Source organism: Ctenopharyngodon idella, chromosome 3 (genome assembly GCF_019924925.1).
Source record: "Ctenopharyngodon idella isolate HZGC_01 chromosome 3, HZGC01, whole genome shotgun sequence".
Classification (NCBI taxonomy): Eukaryota; Metazoa; Chordata; class Actinopteri; order Cypriniformes; family Xenocyprididae; genus Ctenopharyngodon; species Ctenopharyngodon idella.
In genome coordinates this window covers 8,225,383-8,244,283 of record NC_067222.1, presented here as the reverse complement: position 1 = coordinate 8,244,283, position 18,901 = coordinate 8,225,383, and the positions used below count along the sequence as shown (strand labels likewise).

The 18,901-nt window shown below is 43.8% G+C and overlaps 1 protein-coding gene across 1 annotated transcript in view; it reads left to right on the top strand.

Moving 5' to 3' along the window:
- LOC127510030 (GTPase IMAP family member 8-like) overlaps window positions 1-15,467 on the top strand; it is a 39,805-nt gene extending 24,338 nt beyond the window's left edge. Inside the window, exon 5 of the mRNA XM_051889517.1 lies at window positions 15,153-15,467. Within this exon, the coding sequence (XP_051745477.1) occupies window positions 15,153-15,226 (74 nt within the window). The 3' untranslated portion in view covers window positions 15,227-15,467. The remainder of the gene's footprint in view (window positions 1-15,152) is intronic.
- Window positions 15,468-18,901: the final 3,434 nt, after the last annotated feature.

The window sequence follows — 18,901 nt, the reverse complement described above, 5'->3', positions numbered from 1 at the left end:
TGGTGAAGCAGCGCAGCAACTTCTTCTTACTAGGTCACAAACTAAAATTGTTCATTACCGCCATCTGTTGTTATATCACACATCTTGCAGCTTTACAGTCCGTCTACCGACAAGAGATTGTCTGATGATTATGTAAAGGACGTACACGAGTGGTTATTTCACATGAGTTGACTAAGTTATGCAAACCAAAGATTAAAATGCTGTATACGTCGAAGCACATACAGGAGGTGAATAATAGCCTTTGTAAATTGATTAGTTATCCTGCTTTATTGCACTCTGTATCAAATGTCTATTTCTGATTTAATTAAAAAGATGACCCACCATGGTTTAAATTGTTCCGCCACAGTTTTGTAATGAACCTAAAAGATCAGTAATTGAATAGAAAATAAAATCACAATATAGTAGTGCACTTATCAAATGACATGGATGCAACGGGATTTAGAATGAAGCGCTCTGTGTTCACGTGAGCAGCTCGTGATTGCTCATGCACGCTCCATCACTGCATGTGCTGTGAGTTTAACCTGCATTTTTGACTAATCCTGAGTGTTTAATATAAGTTGCATATATTTTGTTCTTGCACTGATGTTACATTTGTAGCAATTTTGCACTTTGACAGCCAGTTTGATGTATAGGCTATTTTGAGTATTGTGCGTATTGGACAGTTTACAAAATCAAACGATTGGAACAGTTTTTGCCATTAAAATGACTGGGGGAAAAGTGTCCCAATCAACCTGAATTCACCCTCTTTGAAATTATAATTGCATTGCATTATGTTGTTTTAAACCCCAAATATTAAATAATAACATTCTCCATGAACGGTTATTCAGTTAGGCCTATTTGTAACAATGTCGTTGTTAAAAAAAAAAAAAAAAAAAAAAAAAGCAGCTTCAATGTAGTGTGGTAGATTTTCCAAGACGCACCTGACTTTAGTTACCTGTTCCTGGGGCGTCTCCAGTCGGCACCCGAGCATCTCCAGTCGACCCTCAGTAAATTTCCTGATCTTTCGGAGCATCTCCAGTCGACACTCAATAGTACTCTGAGCGTCTCCAAATCGACACTCAATAATATATGATCTTTCGGAGCGTCTCCAAATCAACACTCAATAATATCTCAGTCAACGTCTTGACCCTCAAAAACCTAGTGTTCCCTAACCTGACTTGCTGCAGCAATAACCAGAGACTCCAGTTTTTGTCCTTCAAAGCTTTAATCACGGCCGGGAGAGTTCTCATCAATTCCAGAGTATCTCTCTCCGAACAAAGAAATACAGCAGGTTTTATAGGATTTCAGGTACATTTCACAGTCAGTATGGCATGATCTATTACTCATTATCATCAGTCTCAATATGATTGGTTCAGATTTAAGAAAAACATATCAGTTCCTCTGTCCCGCTTACTGGTGGAGTAAATTTAGATTAGAACAACTGAATCACAAGATCATCAAAAATATCACCGGGTTAATAGTTCAGATTACTCAATAGGTTAAAACAATTTTTCAAAGACTATTTTCTATCCTTAGAAGGATGCTGTCTAGCCAGCACAGCAGAATTTTTCCACTTGTTACAACACTCAGTCCTAGTGACTATTTCTCTATTTCAAAGTTAGCTTATTAGGCCTGTAGAAGAAAAGAAATGTTAGGACCTTCAGTGCTGCAAAAAGTTTTCTGTACCCTTCCCCAGATCTGTGCCTCGATACAATCCTGTCTCTGAGGTCAATTCCTTACAGACAATTCCTTGGACTTCATAGCTTGGTTTGTGCTCTGACATACACTGTCAACTGTGGGACCTTATATAGACAGTTGATTGATCTCCAATCAACTGAATTTACCACAGTTGGACTCCATTTCAAGTTGTAGAAACATCTCAAGGATGATCGGTGGAAACAGGCTGCACCTGAACTCAATTTTGAGTGTCATGGCAAAGGCTGTGAATACTTCTGTACATGTGAATTTTTTTTTTTTTTTTTTTAATAGATTTGCAAAGATTTCAAATAAACTTCTTTCACATTGTCATTATGGGGTATTGTTTGTAGAATTTTGAGGAAAATAATGAATTTAATCCCTTTTGGAATAAGGCTGTAACATAACAAAATGTGGAAAAAGTGAAGCACTGTGAATACTTTCCAGATGCACTGTATACTGCTTTTATAGCAGAAACTGAAGTTGTAATTATAATCAAGAGAGACTGAAAATGTTTAATTTCATTTCATTTTTATTTTAATACTGCATACTATATAAATAAATGTCTATAAATATTCATGACATAATTCAACTGGAGTGCCGAGCTTCACATCCTTATGATCGGATGCTTTCTTACCAGTGTGATCTGCTATTCCTTATTAGACAGTCACATTCAACCTTATGCCAAAGACTGACAAATGGTGTCTCACTTGGGAGCCCCAATCACCTCTGAGTTTTAGAAACATGGCCAATGAAACTTGAAATTAAAATATTGTAATTTGCATGCCAAGCTACTTCCCCGTACATATGGGTATATCTGCTTTGCACAAAGCAGAGCCGTGAATACGGTTAACACTGTTATAAACGAGTCTGCACGCCATGTATGTCAGTAACAACACACATATTACATCTCCCCTTTTTTCACTTATATTAAACAGTAACAGAACACAACAGTATTTAATACATAACTAGGGACAGTATTACTAATAATTAAGGAGTACCAAACTTAACTGTAAACAGTAGTTACGAGTAATATGCATCACCAAAGAGTCTCAGTTCATAAGTCTAATCTCATAGGTGGTTTATGAACTCTTTTGGGATATCTTGCTTTTTGTGATGCTGGGCTCTGTCGTATTGGACTGGACATTTGCACTGGGCTCTGTTGTATCAGACTGGGCATTGACACTGGGCTCTGTAACTGCCCTGGGTAGTGTTTCCCAAAAGCCTCGTAAGCCTAAGTTGATTATAGCTCCACTGGTTTCAATGGAGCTACGATCAACTTAGGCTTACGATGCTTTTGGGAAATGCTGCCCAGGACTGCGCATCAAGTTCATTACTTCCCTCTTCTACTGTTGGTGGCAATTGGGTAATGCACTCTCGTTCTGAATCATGGGTGATGCTTTTTAGTTGTTGTTCTCTTGTCTGTATGAGATGTCTTCTATTCCGTCTAAATTGTTGTCCATTACTTTCCACAATGTAAGAGCATGGTGCTTCACATACTTCAACTTCTGCGTCTGCTGTAAGTTGAATTTGAGAGAGCTGTGTGCGGCTCGCCTCGGCAGCGCGGCACATTTGAATGGCTTTATGTAAGTCTAAATCATTTTCTCTCAGCAGCCTGGCCCTGAGTGCTTCGTTGTGAATGCCTACAACAATTCTGTCCTTTATTAGACTGTCACATAGTTGTCCATACTTACATGACTTGGCTTTAGTTTTGAGGTCCGTGACAAACTGATCGATGCTTTCACCGGGCGCTTGCACTCTCGAAATGAAAATATGCCGTTCAAATGTCACATTCTTTTGGGGCTCGAAGTAGTCGACTTTAACGTTGTTTTTGTCTTCACTTTCTGCGAACTCAAACATGTTATATATTTCTAGGGCTTCGTCACCAATAACATGTAGCAGTGTGCAGCTTTGTATTTTCGTATATTTTGTTTCGACGCCCAATGCAGTCATGTACAGTTTTTATTTCCATTTTTTCCAGTTCTCTGCCATGTTGCCTTCAAATTGAAGTGGTTGCAGTGGCTTCGGTCCTTCCATATTTGGCTTGAATTCGATACTTCTGACAACGTTATAAACGAGTCTGCACGCCGTGTATGTCAATAACAACTGAATTTTATTCGACTCCACTCTCCTTTGGAGTCTTAACTGTTAGCGCCCTTACCTGGTAGGCAACACGCATATTACAAACACTCTGGGAGACCTGAGGATTACAGTCAGGGTGCGAATTACTGGGCAGTTTAGGAGGGTCTGATCCCCTAATGAAGGCTTGACCCACCATGAAGGACAGCAAAATAAGATGTTTTCATTTTTTGTTAATGCATTTTTCCAAAAGTAATATTATAAACAACATGCTTTTTTCAATAATGTTTTAATAATAGTAACTTTATTAGTTCCATATACAACTAAAATACACAAATATTGCAATAAAGTTGCAATATAGAATTAATTGTGCAGGTATTTCACTGTGAAGTTGATTTACAACCTGAGGACCATAAATTCTCTACAGAGTTCTGTGTGTGTGTAAATGAGTGAGTTGGTGAAGAACAACGCACACACACAGTGCTTGCGGTGACTGTGTTTATGTAAATACTCACCAATGCAGGCATTTTGACACTGTGTATTTGACCATTTAGGAGCGCAACCAAAGACAAAGTCTACTATTGTCTGTGTTCCATTTAGAGCGTGCACACAGAAACATCCTGACAGTAGCGGATTCAGCTCTCTTTTGTGGCTTTATTGAGTTTTCTTTTTTATATCAAGTACGTCCTGCTCTTTACTTTCTCATTCATTCATTCATTCATTTTCTTTATTAATAATTTAAACAGTCCCACCCACTGAAATCTGTGTGGATTATCATACAGATATAAATACAGCAGATTTACAGGACATACAGTTATGTTCAAAATAATAGCAGTGTGTTTCAAAAATCCTAATAATCTCAAAATCCTTATAATAACCTTTATTTCAATACACGCAAATGCATTGGGAACACTACACATTCTATTCTAAATCAAAACATGAAGAAAAAATGATCACATTTGACATTACAGAAAGTGAATATTAGGCTGTTCAAAAAAATAGCAGTGTCTGCATTTTTCTTTACAAAGTCAAACATTTACTGTATAAACTGAAAAATGCTTGAAGATTTAGCTTTCTTGTGAATCATTGAACTGATATTTAGCTGTAGAACCACGGTTTCTGAGAACTGCTTCACATCTGTGTTGCATGGAGTCAACGAACTTCTGGCACCTGTGAACAGGTATTCCAGCCCAGGACGATTGCACTACATACCACAGTTCCTCTGCATTTCTTGGTTTTGCCTCAGAAACAGCATTTTTGATGTCACCCCACAAGTTTTCTATTGGATTAAGGTCCGGGGATTGGGCTGGCCACTCCATAATATTAATCTTGTTGGTCTGGAACCAAGATGCTGCTCGCCTACTGGTGTGTTTGGGGTCATTGTCTTGTTGAAACAACCATTTTAAGGGCATTTCCTCTTCGGCATAAGGCAACATGACCTCTTTAAGTATTTTGATGTACTCAAACTGATCCACGATCCCTGGAATACGATAAATTGGCCCAACACCATAGTACGAGAAACATCCCCATATCATGATGCTTGCGCCACCATGCTTCACTGTCTTCACAGTGTACTGTGGCTTGAATTCAGTGTTTGGGGGTCGTCTGACAAACTGTCTGCGGCCCCTAGACCCAAAAAGAACAATCTTGCTTTCATCAGTCCACAAAATATTGTGGCATTTCTCTTTAGGCTAGTCAATGTGTTCTTTGGCAAACTGTAACCTCTTCAGCACGTGTCGTTTTTTAAACAATGGGACTTTGCAGGGGCTTCTTGCTGATAGCTTGGCTTCACATAGGCATCTTCTAATTATTACAGTACTCGCAGGTAACTTTAGACTTTCTTGATCTCCCTGGAGCTGATCATTGGCTGAGTCTTTGCCATTTAGGATCCATTCGATCCATTCGAATGGTAGTTTTCCATTTTTTTTCCACGTCTTTCTGATTTTGGTTGCCACTTCAAAGCATTTGATATCATTTTAGCTGAGCAGCCTATCATTTTCTGCACTTCGTTATGTTTTCCCCTCTCTAATCAACTTTTTAATCAAAGTACGCTGTTCTTCTGAACAATGTCTGAAACGACCCATTTTACTCAGATTTTCAGAGAGAAATGCACAGTACATTTGCTGCCTTCGTCCTTAAATAATTTGACATCAGTTTTTTCACAGAATTAATTGAAATTGATTAATCTCTAATTGAACTCCACACTGCTATTATTTTTAACACGCCCATTTCAATTAATGATTCAATTACACATAATCAGCAGTATGCATGTCATGACTGTTGGGTCTGTTGGCTTTCTATTACTCTACTACACCTATTAGTAAAATATTTGCCATGTAGAAATATAATTTCTACCAAAAACAGTGATTGATCTGGTTAGTGATGTTGGACTGCTATTATTTTGAACACAACTGTAAGGTCTATGTGGTGAAAGTAACCGGTGAAATGTTTTGAAATGTCTCTTGGCACAGAAGAGCACCACCCAGACAGCAACATAATTGGCCCAGATCCGGCCCACATCTGGTTCAATAAAAGTATGTGGTTGTGGCGCTTTCCATAGAGACCCCATTTGTCATCAGTCTTCAATATAGCGTCTCCGTTAACCTCCATCAGGGACAAGGGTTACATCAGTAACCAAGACAGTTTCTCACCTCTGTAATTTTTGTGTGTTTATTTAGTTATTGAGAGAACAGAGCATAGCACATATTTGCATTATCTAAATATCACTCTCCCCAGGTAGCCAAAATAGTCTGGGCCAATCATGGCCCAGATCTAGCAGGCCGAAAGAAACTCAGCCCGGTTGTGGTTGCCAGACTCGGGATGGACGCGGGATGAATGACACCCCAGAATTGGCCCAAATACACTGGCTCATGTCTGGCTGCCAAAACTGCCGGCATTGGGCCACAATCACACCGACAAGGATTAAACATTTAGCCAGAACTGGCCCGAGTCTGGGTACTAAAACTGAGCCAGCATTGGGCCACAATCACACCAACAAGGATTGAACACTTAGCCGGTACTGGCCCAAGTCTGGGTACTAAAACTGAGCCCACACTTCCGACATTAGGCCACAATCACACCGACAAGGATTGAAGGCTTTGCCAGTACTGGCCCAAGTCTGGGTACTAAAACTGAGCTGACGCTGTGAGCAATGGGCCACAATCATGCCAAAAATAATGTTACACTTAGCTGGTACTGGTCCAAGACTGGGTACTGAAATTGAGCCAACACTGCCTGCATTGGGCCACAATCACACCAACAAATATTGTATACTTAGACGGTACTGGTCCGAGTACCGGCACTGAGCCAACACTGCCAGCAATGGGCCACAATAACGGCAACAAAAATGTAACACTTAGCCGGTAGGCTACTGCCCTTACAGAACGAAAATATATTTCCATATATTTACGATCAATATATTATATGTTGTAAATATACTGAATAATATTAAAAAAAAATTATTGTGTTAATACATTTACTCAAAGCTAAAAGTTTCTAATATAAAAACATACAAAAGAGTATTGGGACATTGATAGACTGCAAATACTTTGTGCATGTTTGAAACTAAATGAATAATAATGATAATAGTAAAAAACTAAACCAAAACAATTAACTTCAAGTAGTTAGTGGACATCATGTTACATACAGAAGGGGACGGAGACACAGATACGGGTTAACAGGTTTATTGAAGGTAATGCAGAGCGTGATCAGAATGCAGGTAAGAGAATGCAGATGAATGGATCGCTGAGCAGATGAGCTGGCACTGATACTTGTCTGAATGTTTCTCTAGGGAGCATGGATACCAGGAGACGTGGGAACGAAGACACACCGGAGAAGCACAGGAGACGAGGAGACACTGGGAATCACGGAGGACGCTGGAGACAGGTAAGTCGATAGCAAGGGAGTCCAAGAGGTAAGTAAACACAGGTTAGTGTCAACGAGACCGGACAGTGACTGAGTGAACTGGCGTGTCTTTTATGTGGCAGTGGTGATGAGTGTGGATTGGCGTCAGGTGAGGCTTGTTAGTATTCGGGAGAGGGAGTGCGATGTGATTGGGTGACTGTGGAGCCTGGCGTGTCTGTGACATTACCCCCCCCTCCACGGTCCGCTCCTGAGGACCGTGGACCCCGACGTCGTGGTGGTCGACCTCTACCTCGGGGGGCTGGCTTACTGGGATGTCTGGCGTGGAAGTCATCAAGGAGGCTGGGGTCTAGAACATCATTTCTCGGGACCCATGAGCGTTCTTCGGGACCATACCCTTCCCAGTCGACTAGGTACTCCAGGGACCCACCACGACGCCGGGAGTCCAAGATGTCTTTCACCTGATAGGCCACTCCGTCTTCTGCGATGAGTGGAGGAGGGGGATCTTCGGAGTCGCCAGGCTCTGTGGAGGGAAGGACAGAGGGATGGTGAGGCTTTAAAAGTGATACGTGGAAAACTGGGTGGATGCGATACTCAGGGGGGAGTTGCAGGTGATAGGTGACGGGGTTGATCTGCCGGATGACGGTGAAGGGGCCAACGAACCTAGGACTCAGTTTCCTACAGGGCAGGCGCATCCTGATGTCCCTGGTTGACAGCCAAACCTTCTGCCCTGGTTGGTAGTTGGGTGCGTGGGAGCGTCGAAGGTCGGCTGTCAACCGGCACCTGCGTAGGGCTCGCTGGAGTTGCAGATGTGCTGAGTCCCAGACCCTCTCGCTCTCCCGGAACCAGTAATCCACTGCCGGAACATCTGATGGTTCCCCATCCCAGGGGAAGAGTGGGGGCTGGTAACCGAGCACGCATTGGAAAGGTGTAAGGCCAGTAGTGGGTTGACAGAGGGAGTTCTGGGCGTACTCGGCCCAGCCCAAGAACTGGTTCCAGGAGTCCTGGTGGCCGTGACAGAAGGTACGTAGGAAACGGCCAATCTCCTGTATCTTCCTCTCCGTCTGCCCGTTTGTCCGGGGGTGGTAACCGGAGGAGAGGCTTACGGTCACACCTAGGAGCTTGAAGAAGGCTTTCCAGACTCGGGATGTGAACTGGGTACCACGGTCCGAAACAATGTCTTCAGGTAGCCCATAATAACGGAAGACATGGTTAAATAACAGCTCTGCCGTTTCCATGGCAGTGGGGAGTCCAGGCAGGGGAACTAAGCGACAGGACTTGGAAAAGCGGTCGACAATGACCAGTACACAGGTACATCCATCAGAGACAGGAAGGTCGGTAATGAAGTCCACTCCTAGGTGTGACCAGGGGCGAGTGGGAACGGGCAGAGGTTGGAGCTTTCCGAAAGGAAGATGGCATGGACTTTTGGAGATGGCACATTCCCTGCACCCTTGTACGTACCTCCTGACGTTGGATAGCATGCTGGGCCACCAGAAGCGCTGTTTTAACAGCGAGAGGGTTTCGTTGACCCCGGGGTGGCCAGTGCCCAGTGAAGTATGCGTAGAGTGGATGAGGGGCGTGCGTCGTGACCAGGGTACATACTTCAATCCGGGGGGACAACCCGGCGGAATGTTGGTGGAGGCATTGGTCTTGGGGAGCGTTTCTTCCGACCAGGAGATGGGGCTGACTATGAGTCGTTCGGGAATGATGGGCTCTGGATCTTCGTTGTTTTCCTCGAGGCAATGGATACGGGAAAGAGCATCAGCTTTCACGTTCTTAGAACCGGGGCGGTAGGAGATGGTAAAATCGAAACTGGTGAAGAAGAGAGCCCATCTGGCCTGGCGGGGGTTTAGTCTCTTGGCATCACATAGGTATCCTAGGTTTTTATGGTCTGTCAAGACCGTAAAGGGGTGTTTAGCTCCCTCAAGCCAGTGCCTCCACTCCTCCAGGGCGAGTTTGATGGCGAGGAGCTCGCGGTTGCCGATGTCATAGTTTATTTCCGCCGGGTTGAGTTTCCTGGAGAAGAAAGCACATGGATGGAGTTTGCTGGGATTCCCCTGCTGCTGGGATAATACCGCTCCCACTCCGGTGGTTGAGGCGTCTACCTCGACAATGAAGGGGAGCTCTGGGTCAGGGTGAACCAGGAGGGGAGCGGTCGTGAAGGCGATCTTGAGGGTCTCAAAGGCTTGGGTGGCGGCTGGGGTCCAGGACAGAGACTTGGGCTTACCACGGAGGAGGTTGGTGAGTGGACCGGTGATGGAGCTATAGTGCTGGATGAAACGGCGGTAGAAGTTGGCAAATCCTAGGAATCTCTGTAGTTCTTTAATCGTGGAGGGAATGGGCCATTCTTTGACTGCGGTGACCTTCCTCTCGTCCATGCGGACGCCACTGTGGTCGATGATGTAGCCGAGGAAGTGCACGGAAGGCTGATGGAAGGTGCACTTCTCGGCTTTCAGGAAGAGGTGGTAACTTCGTAGGCGTTGGAGGACCTCCGCAACGTGTCGGCGATGTTCGGCCAGGCTCCGGGAGTAGATCAGAATATCATCAATGTAGACCAGGACAGACCGGTGCAGGAACTCCCGGAGCACCTCATGCATGAAGTCTTGGAATACGGAGGGGGCGTTGACCAGTCCATACGGCATGACGAGGTACTCATAATGGCCAGTAGGGGTCACGAAAGCTGTTTTCCACTCGTCCCCCTCACGTATTCTGATGAGGTTGTACGCGCTGCGGAGGTCCAGCTTGGTGAACACAGTGGCGCCGCGCAGATGTTCCAGGGCCGCTGGGACGAGAGGAAGGGGGTAACGGAATTTAACTGTGATTTGGTTGAGTGCTCGATAATCAATGCAGGGCCGCAAGCCTCCGTCCTTTTTAGCCACGAAGAAGAAGCTAGAAGCAGCTCGTCGATGTACTCCTTCATGGCTTTCTCCTCCGGAACGGATAGGGAATATATTTTCCCTCTGGGCACTGGCTCACCTGGGATGAGGTCAATGGCACAGTCCCATGGCCGATGGGGAGGCAGCTTGGAGGCTTGTTTCGGACAGAAGACATCTCTGAAGTGGGAGTAACAGGCTGGGATATCCGTGGAACGTTTCTCGAGAGGGCTTTCCACAGTAGTAGCCCCAACTTGGATTTCCTGGAAATCTGGAGAACTGGACGCGAGGAATTCAGGGAAACAGTTCTGGAAACAGTGGTTACCCCACTTCAGGATCTCTCCTGTCCTCCAGGAGATGGTGGGGTTGTGCTGCTCAAGCCATGGGCGCCCTAGGATCACGTCAGAAGCACTCCCACCTGGAGACGGAGGGGTCCCACGCTGTAACGTACTTTCCGTAGTGGTTTTCCTGTTATCGCGTGGACCTGGTAGATCTTCGGAGTGGGAGTGGTTTTGAGATGCAGCTGGCGACAGAGGGCTCCGGAGATGAAGTTTCCAGCTGACCCAGAATCGAGGAGCGCACAGGCTGAAAAACAAAGTTCGGCGGCAGTAAGTGTTACTTCAATTGTGAGTGGTTTCATTTTATTCAGAGCAGGCAGGATGGCACTCACCAAAGGCCGAGCAGGACGTAGGGGGCATTCAGTGATATAATGCCCGGCACCACCACAATACAGGCAGAGATTCTGGGTCAGCCTCCTCTGTCGCTCAGCTGCTGAAAGACGTGAGTGCTCAATTTGCATGTTGTCATTAGCTGGTTCTGGAGTGCTGACGGACTCTGGCTGGCGGGAAAAGGAGGGGAATAATGGCTGGCCCTGGTGCTCTTCTAAGCACAGCTGCATACGAGTGGCGAATCTGATGGATAGTTGAATGAATTTCTCGAGCCCGATGGAATCCTCGTATGCAGCGAGATGCAACCGCACACGTGGATCGAGGCCCTGACGATACGTCGTGATCAGAGCCTGCTCATTCCAGCCACTTGCAGCAGCGAGGGTACGAAACTGGAGGGCATAATCAGACACAGTTAGTGCACCTTGTTTTAAATTGCATAATCTCTCACCAATCGACGAGTCCCAGGCGGGTTTGCCAAAAACTTCCTTGAAGTGGGTTGTAAAACTTGACAAGGATGATACTACAGGGTTGTTTAAATTCCAGAGAGGTTCAGCCCATCGCAGTGCTTTTCCGTGGAGTTGAGAGATTATGAAAGCCACCTTAGAACGATCGTCGGGGTACAGGTGCGGTTGCATCTCCAGGACCAGCGAACATTGCAGGAGAAAACCGTTGCAATCCTCCGCCAGACCAGAGAAGGGCGCCGGTTTGGCCATGGGACTGGCGACCACGGGAGGTGAAGGAGCTGCGGCGGTGGATGCGGAAGTGTTCGCTGGTGTTGTAGCCGTGGAGGTGCTGGCGAAGGTGTGACGAAGTGCAGTGACCAGCTCTTGAATGGGATCCGGGGTGCTCATGCTGTTACCTGGGCGGTGTTGGTCCGGTCTTCTGTTACATACAGAAGGGGACGGAGACACAGATACGGGTTAACAGGTTTATTGAAGGTAATGCAGAGCGTGATCAGAATGCAGGTAAGAGAATGCAGATGAATGGATCGCTGAGCAGATGAGCTGGCACTGATACTTGTCTGAATGTTTCTCTAGGGAGCGTGGATACCAGGAGACGTGGGAACGAAGACACACCGGAGAAGCACAGGAGACGAGGAGACACTGGGAATCACGGAGGACGCTGGAGACAGGTAAGTCGATAGCAAGGGAGTCCAAGAGGTAAGTAAACACAGGTTAGTGTCAACGAGACCGGACAGTGACTGAGTGAACTGGCGTGTCTTTTATGTGGCAGTGGTGATGAGTGTGGATTGGCGTCAGGTGAGGCTTGTTAGTATTCGGGAGAGGGAGTGCGATGTGATTGGGTGACTGTGGAGCCTGGCGTGTCTGTGACACATCACTGCATATCTATAGTTATTGCCTTTTAAATAAAGCAACATGCAACATATCATCAGTGATTTTTGGTCTTCTCCTGGACTAAAGCACAGGATCTACTCTTCAGCACAATAGTGACCCACAAAACTCAGACAACAGAAACTTTAAATCCCAACTGAACATTAAACACATACATATCTCTCAAGATCTCAGCAAAAGAGGATTAAACAACAAAAACAGCATTACCAGCTTCAATTATTACTAACAGTTTGACTTCATTTCTGGCATACGTCTACAGAAGTTCTTATTGAGAATGTCTGAGAAGAATGTCTGTAGATGTCTGACAAAAATAAAGGCAATCTGGTTAGTAATAAGTGAAGCTGGTAATTCTGTTTTGTTGTTTAATCCTCCCCTGCTGAGATCTTGTGAGATCTGTTAGTGTTTAATGTCCTGTTCAGATTTAAAGGGTTTCTGTTGTCTGAGTTTTGTGGGTCACCATTGTGCTGAAATATTAATAGGAATTAAAAAAAAAAAAAAAAAAAATACAATAATAAATAACATATAACATTGACAGGGAAAGGATATTACGTTTAAGTTTAAGGGTCACTGCTACATACCATTTACCACATTGTAAAAGGAGACCCACCCCCAGCACTCAACCTAAACTGGTCCGGGTCTGTATGGCCATATCTCACCCATTATCAGACCAGCCCTTATGGTCCGTAATCGGGCCGAATGTGGCTAAATGTGTTGTGTCTCAGTGCAAATCAGGCCAAATCCACACATCCAAAGCCTAGCCAAATCTGGCAACCATTACTGTGCCAGAGCTGGCTCACTTTTGGTCAGCCGCTGCCAGAACACAGGCAAGTGAGCTGACACTCAGCCGCAATTGGCACGATTGCACTGGCTACCTGGGTCAGCAGCGTGAGCAGAGTTGGTGGTGCACTGACAGTATATCGCTGTAATGCTATTTCAAATCCTACCTATGAAATAGCAGCCAAAAAATATATGCCGTCCTATATCTTGGAGAGGTCAAAGCAATTTTGTGATCACTCATCTATTAATTTATTGTATACATGATATTTTGACTATTCTGAATAATAAAAATCATCTCAAGTTATGACAGTAACCCTAGTTCCCTGAGAACAGGCAACGAGACATTGCATTCTGAGATGCTACTGGGGAACGCCTCTGCATGACTGGTACCTGAAACAACTGTCAAATCACGACAATCCTATTGGCCAGCGACAGCCTATGACATCACACCAGTGTGACCAGGAAGTATATAAGGGGCGCCTAGAGAACATGTCATTTACTTATCGTCTGAAGAGACTGTGCAGGCACCCCAGAGGCATGGCAAGGAGACGCAGTGTCTCGTTCCCTGTTCTTTTGAAAAGGGAACTTGCACTGCATCGTGAGATGCTACTGGGGAACGAAATACCCTCGCTGCCATGCTGAGGAGAGTGCATGCAAAGAAATGGCTGTGACTAAGCACAAATAATGTCAGTTTCAACAGAAATGCCAAAAACCACTGATCCCTTCTGGTCACAAACTAGGTGACAGTACTCCCTACGGCCACTGCCCGAAGTTATCATGCTACAATGAGGAAGTACCTTCATATAGTATCAGAACGACTTGTCAAAGGCCACTCAAAGGCTTGGAACCAGCATCTTCACTGGTAAGAGGTTCCTTTTAGGAAGTATGGCCAAGGGCCGAGCCCTGGCCAGTCACTTTTAGGGGGACATTGTGTCAACCCCTAGAGACACCAGGGAGGCTGACCTGGTCTAACTTCTGATCTAGTCTAGCCAACAACTTGTCTGTTTCTAAACAGAGTCTCTTACATTATCTGCCTCAGGAGAGGTAACCAAATGAGAGGGACTGCAGAAGAAGCAGTAACTAGCTCACACCGGACAAAGAGACAGGCATCCTGAGAAGCAGGACTCAGCATAGCATTTTCCAAACTATTACAAATGAGGGGAGTTACTCTGCTCAATCCTGGACCTACAGAGCACTTCTTTTCAAAGCACTATGGAGGCTTCACAAGAATCTCTCAACCTTTTAGATCAAGCTCAGGGAGCGAGGTCCTTTATATGGATGATCCTCTTAAATGAGGGAGTACCTACAGCTCTAAAAAAAAAAAAAAAAAAAAAAAACTGATTCACCAGGGTGGTTTCATGAGAGTCCTTTGACCTTCTGACCAGACTCAGGGAGTGAGGTACTCTACAGAACGACCTACCTAGTACTACCTAGGCTCAGCCGAGCAGAGTATCAATGAAGCTCTGGGGCTAAAATCATGGAGGCTCCTGTATGCTTGAAGCACTGCCATAGTGTGCAGTGAAGTGCCAGCCTGATCCGCTGCCGCATATGCCCTGCCATCCAAGCGCAAAGTAGTCTTTGCGGGTTGAGGGTTGATGCACCTGCAAGATAGTTCGCAAACGGCCATTTCCTGCTCTTCCTGGCATGGTGCCAGTAGAGCACTGTCTGCTGAAACAGAGGATCCAAGAGACATTGCATCCTCATCCATTGTCTTGATTTGACAGTTGTTTCAGACACTAGTCATGCAGAGGCATTCCCAGGTACCGTCTCAGGACGCAGTGCAAGTTCACTTTCTAAAGGGAACCAATCATTTTTGGAGTTGTTGTATTGGATACATTGTTTTTTTTTTTTTTGTTTGTTTTTTTAAGATGATGAACTCGCAAGAATGGAGCACACCACAACTACACACACTGGAGAAAAACACAAGGTGTGTGCATGGTAATTTTAAAAACAAGCTGCATTTATGAAATAAACTACATCCTAATTTTATCTTTTACCTTTCTTTAGTATTCATAATAAACATGTTTAATACTCAAAATGAATTAATCAACATCTTTAAATGAATTAATACAATCTTGATAAAGTTACTATTTGTTGCTATATGATATTAATTTCTTAGGCATCATTCTCATAAAATGTAAAAGGTCAGACTGGAGTAATTGTATTGTTCTTTCAAACAAATTAAGCACTGTTTATTTTTTTTAATAGAGAAACAACTTTGGAACAATAGGAATAAATCTGGATCAATGCCTACAACAGAAAAAGACTGAAAATAAGTATCAGCTGTTTCACAGACTTAATCTTAAAGACAGACTCAATAGTCTGAGAACTGCAGATTTTCTTCAGATAACTGCACATTCATTACAGTCCCATGAGTATTGTACTGAAGAGGAGCTGATTCAGACTTTCCTACATATGCTACTGATGATGAACTACAGAGCAAGATATATTAAAACTAAAGAAAAAAATAAACAGGATCAAACACAACAAAGAGACAACGACTCAACTATAGGTGAGGGTGATATTTTTGATGATGCGTTTAAAAACATCTCTTTGCCAAACAAAGGCACAAGTCAATGTGAGCGAATCCACCCGATGGATGTTCAGATGGCCGTATTTCATTGTGCTGATGGTTTCCTGAAGCAGCTGATGGTCACTAAACTGTCCCAGTGTCAGTACGCTCTCCCTCTGCTTGTTCCTGATCCATTCACACAACAGATTGAGTTTCCTCTCTGGACATTCAGACAAATCAACAAGAGCTGGAAAATGAGTAACACCAACAAAGAAATCATCAGTCAAACACAGCCAATCTACAAGGCAGAAACTCCAATGGTGTTTTTCTTCAGGTTTGGCTCTGTGTCTTCATCCAAGTCTCAGCTGATGAACAGTCTGATCAATGAGAAACACAACACGTTCTTCCACAGGAACTGCCCAGGCAGCAGCAGAACCAGAGTCCTGATGGATGGAGTGGTGGAGATCGGCTGGTTCTTTCCTTCTGGGAAAATCACAGATAAATTCACTGAATGTGTTGCATTCTGTAATCTACATGGTGATGCAGGAGACCATGAGAAACAGCTGCAGATCCTCACTGAAGTGGCCTCAATCAATGTTGTTCTTCTACAACAACTGGACCAGAATGACTGTAGTGCAGCAATAATCCAAAACCTGTACAAGGACAGAAAGCCCCTAATTTGTGTTCTTTTTGAGGATGAATCTACTGTAACTGAGATGAAGAAAGGGAAATTCAAAATTGGTTTACATGGCAGAAATCAGTCAGATGTATCTGAAGAACTCAGAAGAGCTATAAATGATTGTCTCTCAGAATCATCTTCCACTTTCAGACTTGAAGATTTGTCTAAACACTCAGACATCAGAGTAGATGAGGAAGATGATGAAGACTGCAGGAGAGGAAGAGAAGCAGCACAGCAGATGATGAGTTTGCTGAAGAAGAAAGATCTGACAGAAATTAAAGAATCAGTTCTGCCTCATCAGGGGAAACTGTGGCGTCAGTGGTGTCAGATAAACAAAGAATTACATCGACTTCAAGCAGATGAGATAGAAATGAGCATCAGTAGAAAACAAGCCAACCTGAACAGAATACGTGAGCAGCAGCACACAATTAACATAAATACTTTTATACAGTCATTTATTGGAGAAATTCACTTGCATGCTGAGAATAAAATGTATTTTCTTAAATGGCTTGGAATCTTCCTGGATAAATATACCTCACAGGATATTTCTGCTCTTCAACACAAATATGATCAAACATGGTCAACAGTTGTAAAATTGAAAGAAAATTATAATAAATCTGAACAACTCAAAATTGCACAAACTGAACTAGAGAGAATATCTGGGGATCTTGAAGTTGCAGCCTTTGGTTTGGAGCACATCATGCGGGAGATCGGTCAGATCTATGAATCATGTTCATCTGTGAAGAAGAACAAGAAAGACCTGCCATTTCACTTCTCTTCTCTCCCGAGTCTTGCAGCACAGATGATGATCTCTGGATTTCCACTGGAGCTGATGGATGGAGATGCTGCTCATGTTCCTGTGATATGGATCTCTGCTGTTCTAGATGAACTCATGCAGAAACTGGGAGACCAGAGAGTCTTTGTGCTGTCAGTTTTAGGGATTCAGAGCTCTGGGAAATCCACCATGCTGAATGCCATGTTTGGACTCCAGTTTGCCGTCAGTGCTGGCAGGTGCACCAGAGGAGCTTTCATGCAGCTGATCAGAGTGTCAGACGAGGTGAGAACACAGATTAACTTTGACTATATTCTGGTTGTTGATACTGAGGGTCTTTGTGCTCTAGAACTGGCTGGAAGATCAACAAGACATCATGACAATGAATTGGCCACATTTGTTGTTGGTCTTGGAAATATGACATTAATCAATATTTTTGGTGAAAACCCATCTGAGATGCAGGACATTCTTCAGATTGTTGTTCAGGGTCTTCATGAGGATGAAGAAGGTCAGACTGAATCCCAGCTGTGTGTTTGTGCATCAGAACGTCTCGGACGTCACAGCTGGAGAGAAAAACATGGAGGGAAGGAGACGACTGCAGGAGAAACTGGATAAGATGACAAAACTCACTGCAGAAGAGGAAGACTGTGATGCAGAATGTTTCAGTGATGTCATTGAATTTGATGTTCAGAATGATGTGAAGTATTTTGCTCATCTTTGGGAGGGAAACCCACCGATGGCACCACCAAACCCAAACTACTGTGAGAATATTCAAGAACTAAAGAAAACGATTATTGCTCATGCCTCAAAATCACATGGAATGATGCTGATAGACTTGAAAGTTCGTATTAATGATCTCTGGGAGGCTTTACTGAATGAACAATTCATCTTCAGCTTCAAAAATTCCCTGGAGATTTCAGTTTACAGGAAACTGGAGACAGAATATTGCAAGTGGTCCTGGAGGCTTCGCAGTGCCATGATGAAAACTGAGAACAAACTACACAACAAAATAGAAAATAAAGACATTTATCAGGTTGAGGAAACTGATCTACAAACAGAACTGAAGAAGACAAGTGAAGAAGTGAAAAAATCAATGTCAGTATTCTTTGAGAAAGACACAGATGCAAAAATACTGATTCATTGGAAAAAATCATATGAAATAAAACTCAAAGAGCTTCAGGAAAATGTTGTGAGAGAAACAAAGAAGAAATTATATGAAATTATTCAACAGCAACACCTGAAGAAAATGATTGATGCTCAGAGGACACATCATGAAAACGCTCTCTTTGAAAAGAGTAAAGAACTTGCCTTAAAACTAAAAGACAAAATAAATGATAAAGAAACACTGAAGAAACAGTTTGATTTGTTTTGGGAACACAGTGTGAAGAAGATCCTCACTGACACTCCTCCAATCCAAGACATTGACATAATGATAGATGTGAGAAGACTTCTTAATGACATCAATCATGGACCTCCCCCTGTAGACTACTGGAAAGAGGGCAGTGAATACAATGATTTTTTCCCTGTGCTAAGTTACTCTGAATATGTTGTTTTCAAAAACACCTCAAAAAGTGGATTTAAAGAGACTGTAAAGGATTTTTACAGAACAGAAACATCTCAAACTTTGTCTCCAGAGGATGAAGCACAGATAAGA